The sequence below is a fragment of the Acanthisitta chloris genome, unplaced genomic scaffold, assembly GCF_000695815.1.
Source record: "Acanthisitta chloris isolate BGI_N310 unplaced genomic scaffold, ASM69581v1 scaffold43290, whole genome shotgun sequence".
Classification (NCBI taxonomy): Eukaryota; Metazoa; Chordata; class Aves; order Passeriformes; family Acanthisittidae; genus Acanthisitta; species Acanthisitta chloris.
In genome coordinates, this window is record NW_008650763.1 from 10,176 (window position 1) to 16,894 (window position 6,719).

A 6,719-nucleotide genomic window follows, 5' to 3' on the forward strand; every position below is an offset into this window, starting at 1 on the left:
CTATATATGTAACTGGAGTGGTCATGTATTTCCTTTCAGTTTTTGAAGGCTTGGTTACTCTGTCATCATTAAATGGCAAAAGGATTTTCTGAACAAGTTCAGTTTCTAATTCCTTTTCTTCTGAATATGGAGTGACAGTTGGAACATTTAAAAAACCCAGATGTTCATGGCTGGACTGTGTACTTTTAAAGAATGAGTCTGTTGTTGTTTCTTCAGAAGATCCTACAGCTTTTGGTGAAATTTCCCCTGGCCTGTCTTCCCCAGAATGTATATCTTCCACCAAAGGAATCTTCGTGGAAATACCTCTCACTATCAGTTTGTCAATTGTCTTCTCTTCCATTCTCATGTCAGTTACAGTTCCCATGGTGGTTACTTCATGCTCAGAACTTGTGCCTACCCCATCAGGGTCAGTAGTGAAGGCAAGGTCCATAGATGATGTGCTGACAGCTTCTCTGTCATAATTCTCCCATATTTCTGTCTTCGCACTAGGGGAAGATGTGTTTTTTCCAAATGATCCAATAAATGTGTCTGGTTCTCCAGACCCCTGATCTCGAGTAAGTGAGAAATCGCCTGCAAGTTTTTCTTCAGTAGGTCCATTAGACATAAGTTTTGTGGTGCTGCTGTCACCTTTGAATTCTTCCCCAGAACCATGCTCAATTAGGAGAATCTTGCCCAATGAGACAGTTGTAGAACCAACTTTTGCATTTTTGCTTACTGTAGATTCAACTACTGCTTTTATGCTGCCAGTACCATGTGTCACTACATCACTGTGAGGATTGTTACTAACCACTGATTCTGGAGATGATATGACCTCACCTGTTTCTGAACCTGCAGTTTGAATTCCGGGTGCAATATGAGATGTTATCTCTTTTATAGAACCAGATTTTATGTCAGAAGGAGCTGTGTAGGTTAGTTCTGCTTCCTTGTTTTGTTCTCCTGGGTTTCCTGTGCTAGACACATCCTGGGACATCTGACTTGTTACTCCAGACCCCTTTGTCAAGACATCTGACCCAGTACTTGAAACTGATACTGCAGATTCATCTGTTCTTGCATGTTCTTCATATTCTGTTGTTGCAATCTTTGGTGAGGCATCATTTATGATGTAGTCTTTTCCTTCATGCTTTTCAGTTTGTGTTTCAGTGACAGGCTTTAGTGGAACCAAAGTGGCAGACTGAAAGATATCATCTATGTCTCCAGAACCTGGATCAATAAATGGGGAGTCAGTACTTACCACTTTTTTTGTGGGAACCCCTGAAAATACGTCTGCTGGTTCTTCTGCTGATCCTTCATTTATAAAAAACTTCTTTTCTCTTAAGAAAGGAATGGTGGTGATTCTTTTGATTTCAGAACATACAGTATCCGGTTCCAATTTTCTGAATGAGGTGGGCTCTTGACTCACAGTTCTGACTTCACTTGTAGTGCTCCCAAGTTCATTCGACTCCAAAATTCCCTCTGCAGTAGTAGCTGAATTTTGGTGACCTGAATAAACAGTAGACTGTGTTTCTTTTTCATCATCAATATTCTTTTCAGTTACAAGAGAGCTGGCAACTACTTTTTCCGTAATAAACTCAGACAGAGAGTTGGTGGCAGCAGTTACTTCCAGACTTTGATCAAAAGCAGAATAATGAGTGCTTATATCTTCGGGCAAAGCAGAGGTGATTCCTGAAATGGTTACAGAAACATCTGTTGGCAGTACTGTGCCAGAGCCCAAAGAAATATCTTTCATTGAAAGCGTTACTGCTATTTCATCTGTCATAGCTGAACTTACAGTGGTGTTCTCTTTTACATCCCCTGAGCCATCTAGAACCATAAAAGAAGCAGCACTCATCTCAGGCTTTGCTGCATGACTTGTTTCCAAAAGATTTTCAACAGGGGAATTTGCATTAAGTTTAGTAGTTGATTTATAATGATCTCCTGGAGCAGGAGTTGCCTCTTCTGGAATAAGGTTGGTCACACCCATGCCTACCATACCAGGATTGAAAACAGCATCCAGAGAAGCAGTTACAGCAGAAATTTCCACAGTAAATGCATCAGGAGCAGAAGTTAGACTAGATTTTTTTTCATCATCTTCCTTTCTTGACATTGTCACAGCTCCTGAGAAGACAGAAGTGGATGGATCAGATTCAACGGAGCCATCTCCAGAAGATTCACTAGTAATCAAAAGCAAGTTTTTGCTATCTTTAGTAGAGTTCTCCTCAGTTCCATGCCATGTTATGGTCTCTCCATTGTTTTTCAGAGACTGCTCATATGAAGAAGTAATAGCTATTGATTTTTCTGTTGTGAGGACTTCTGATTCACCACTATAAACAGGTTCTAACATTGCAACATCTACTGTTGGTTGTGTAACTTCAAACACCCCTATTACTTCTCCAGCTTTGCTTGGTTGCATAGTACCGGAAGCTTCAGACTCAGGTATTATAAATGTGTTTGTTTCACTGATTTGAGAAAAGGTTACATTTTTGGAATGTGCAACACTTTCAATTTGGTCACTTCTCGCTTCCTCAGCTTTTGTGCTCTTAGGTGCACTAGTAACTTGTTGCTTCCCATTGATAAACTGCAAAGCTGGAGGAGCTGTAACATCAGTAGTATTTTCACAGTCTTCCTCTTCTTCAAACTCTATATAGTTTGGAAAGAAAGGATCCAATATTATATATTCAGATGAATCCTGCACAGAGTCTGAAGTACAGGGTTCAGTCTGAGTTGACTCTGTGTCAATGTGGGTTTCATCTATTGCATGGGGAAGCATGTGGCGACTGAACAGATCCAAAAATTCATTCACCGGATGATCTGCAAAAAAAAGAGAGCTTTTCATAATCCCTGAGTGACAACAATGGTTGTGCATTACAGTAGACATACGAAAAATCCATCGAAGAAAAAAACCCACCAAAATGATAAATATATCAAAATTAAACAATTATTTGTAAATTCAGTGTGTTCTTCCATTGACACAAACTCTGCCATGGTGTGTGACTTTCTAGTTGAAGACTTTCTTCTCATTGATGCCTTTCTGCACACTGAAGATATTGTTTCTTTAGCAGTGTTGATTGCCATGTGTGTTTGGACCCAAACACACACCTGAGTTACCTTGACCTACACTCTTCAGAAAAGATAACAAATGGACAAGATGACAACCAATTTTATAACCAAAATTCTCTGGTCCCAACCTGCTGCAACTGCTTCCACGGATTTAGACTCTAGTAAACCTGTACCAAACACTGAACACAGGCAAAGCTAAGCAAGGCAAAGTCTACAATAATATAAGACATAGAATATGCCTCTGCAATTCCATTTTCCCTCAGTATACAGTAATTCAAGTTGCTAGGAACACCATAAGAACTACATCAATTGTTCTATTCATTAGACCTGAACCCTAGCTCAGCAAATAAAGTCCTTCTTGACAAAGTTGTTGCTATTTGGATTTTAAAGCATTAAAACGCAAATGAGAAAAAATATCACAGGTTCAAAAATCCATCACCAATCAGACAGTAACATGAGCAAAGTCCAGTCATTTTCTTCCATTTACCACTCACTCTGAATTATTTACACACTCACACAGGTGTGACAATTTTTTTCTAGGTTACCAGTAAGATAAAGAGGAGGAAAGATCTAAGAAGGCAAAGTTTTAGCTGCAGAAGGTCTCACAAGTTCCTCTAAGATTTATGGTCCCAAATTCCATAGACACTATTTAAACTCATCCTTTGAGCACAAACATTACTTCCAGCCCTCTCTTCCAGACAATAGATGCCATCCTCATTAAAACAAAATTAAGTAATTAAAACAAAAATAAAAAAAAATGGGATACAACAGACTCAGAAGCCAAATTTCAAGCTTGGCCAACTGACTTTAAACTGGAAACCTTGTACTGAAATCATATTCCATAAGCATTTCTTTCTTCTGAATCTATGTTTATAACCATTTTGTCCAAAGAAAAATTACACTGTGCCAGTACAAACTGGCACAGCCAATGGAGCTTCACCTACATCTGCCAAGAGGGGACCTGAACCAATGTACAGAACTCCCACCCTACAACTCTGTCAGCAAAGACTGCTCCCTACAAATATTTACAGTATATGACAGAGCTCAGTTTTTAAAGCAAATCTTCCTCATGAAAGCTATTTATAAGACATAAGTCCAAGAGAACCTGAGGTAAAGTATTTCATGAGTTTGAAGTAATTCCCCTACCTATGAAGACCATCTAACCTCTATGACTACTGAGTCCTCAGAGATTGAGTCATCAGGTGATCATTCTGGAAAAGAATGTATTAAATCACATTAAACTGACAGAGCACTGTGAAAGGCTTGTGATTCTTTGGCTTGGGTTGCTTTGTGTGTGCAAATTGACTGCAACTTGGGTCTTGAAAAGGTCACTGCAACTCCATTGAGAATTAATGTTCTAATACCTCACACTGTGTTTACAGCTAAATTCATGAAGTATTACTGAATCTTAGCCTCACTGAACCTCCAGCTGAAGAATACAGGCAATAAATCACCTCCAGCATTTTTTGTTCTTACCACTGTTCAGTTTGTACAGCACTAAACTCAGTGTTCCCAGTGCAACAAAAAATAGGTTGTTTTTAACCTCACTTCTGTCTGGCAATTCTATAATGCCCCAGCCATGTCTGGTGTTTACTTTGTGCTGTGACAGCTTGATTAGACGACTACAGAAATGAGATTTCGTCTCTGACTCTCACATGTGCTTGTTGGGAGTTATTTAATGCAATGCTTGTAAAGAGATAATTTCTTCCTCCAGCAAATTAGAAACATTTACAAAGGCTGCCCAATGCCACAGAAAAATAAAGCTTCTGCAGCCATTTATTTGTGTCTTCCTAGATCTCCCTTTCAACATTTGTGAAAAGCAAGAATTTGGTTTTTTGTTCAAGACTGGCAGTATGGCTCAGAAGCATGTTTAATAATCATAGATCATAAAATCATAGAATTTAAGGGTTGTAATGGACCTTACAGATCATCTAGTCCCAACTCCCCCTGCCCTGGGCAGGGACACCTGCTCACTAGATCAGGTTGCTCAAGGTCTCATCTAGCCTGGTCTTGAACACTGCCAGAGTCGAGGCAGCTGCCATCACTTTCAGAATCCACAAACTTTAGCAAAAGTCATACTGTGAAACCATATTAGCATAAAAGTAGAAGCTCCAATTGACATGTAATTGAAGACACTCATTTTGAAGCTGAACACAAAAATACATGAGAATTCAGTAACTGAAAGAAGAATGGGAAGCCAAAGCTGCAACAAAGCTCTGAGAGTTTCTGACTCTCAGTAAATTCACTATGAATAACTGCACCTACATGCAGAATTAGAGAACTACACATCTCTTCTCCCAGGCAACCAGCAGGAGGACAAGAGGGCACAGACTCAAGCTCTGCAGGGGAGGTTTAGGTTGGATGTTAGGATCAGATTTTTTACAGAGAAGGTGATCAGGCATTGGAATGGGCTGCCCAGAGAAGTGGTGGATTCTGTGTCCCTGGTGGTTTTCAAGATGAGACTGGATGTAGCATTAGTGCCATGGTCTAGTAACTACAGTGGGGTTGGACTCAGCAGTCTTTGAGGTCTTTTCCAACCCAGTTGATTCTATGATTCTGTGATACACACAGAAATGTGCACAGGTAATAAAGATATCTTGTACTGTATCCACATTCTGATGAGGAATATATATAAATAATCTGGCATGTAGACTAATGTACCATAAAGATTAATTATGATTCCATACACAGCAGTTAAGATTGTGTGACAAAGAGTGTAACATGTTCTAGCAGCGAACTGAACATTGAAAACACTTATAAAGCCTGGATGGGACTGGATGAGCTATAATTTGTAGCAGGGTACCATGGCTAACAAGTTCTGACCAGCAGTGCAGTATTTTTGCAGCAGTGCACACCTGGGAGTCCCTCAAATTACTAGCTCACACTAAGTCACTTATGGTAGGTAATAAATTTAGTGAACAACATCTGTTCCAAATTCACCTAGAAGACATGCACGAATTCTTAGGCAGAGATCTCTATCAGACCTTGCTCTTATTTTGTTAACTTTTTCAAGATCTCACATGCTGCAAAGATACACATAAAAGAACCTTAGCTACAGGTATGAAATTCTGGTAATAAACTTTCAGGAGGCTCTTTCATTAAATAAGTGGGTTTGTTTTGTTTGTTTGTTTGTTCATCCCAAGAAAAATTTAACCAGCTTTTAGAAAAACAGTAAAGAATGCAATTGAATTATTTTTTTTCTGATTAGTACTTCTTTCCCTTCCTACAGGTTTGATTATTCACTGTTAGAATCAACCAGGTTGGAAAAGACCTCCAAGACCATTGAGTTCAACCCCACCATGGCTACTAGACCATGGCATTAAGTGCCAATCTAGTCTTATCTTGAAAACCTCTAGGGACTGTGAATCTACCACCTCCCCGGGCAGCCATTATTTTTTTTCTGATTAGTACTTCTTTCCCTTCCTACAGGTTTGATTATTCACTGTTAGAATCAACCAGGTTGGAAAAGACCTCCAAGACCATTGAGTTCAACCCCACCATGGCTACTAGACCATGGCATTAAGTGCCAATCTAGTCTTATCTTGAAAACCTCTAGGGACTGTGAATCTACCACCTCCCCGGGCAGCCCATTCCAATCCAATGTTACTTTCTCTGTAAAAAATCTCTTCCTGACATCCAATCTCCCCTGGCAGAGCTCGAGTCTGTGCTCTCTTGTCCTCCTG

The 6,719-nt window shown here is 39.6% G+C and overlaps 1 protein-coding gene across 1 annotated transcript in view; it reads right to left on the bottom strand.

Moving 5' to 3' along the window:
- LOC103797681 (versican core protein-like) overlaps positions 1-2,787 on the bottom strand; it is a gene marked incomplete at both ends in the record, with an annotated part of 10,828 nt that extends 8,041 nt beyond the window's left edge. Inside the window, 2 exon segments of the mRNA XM_009069906.1 lie at position 1; positions 3-2,787. The exon segment at position 1 is cut by the window's left edge and continues 2,680 nt beyond it. Coding sequence (XP_009068154.1) covers position 1; positions 3-2,787 — 2,786 coding nt within the window.
- Between the last annotated feature and the right edge of the window lie 3,932 nt (positions 2,788-6,719).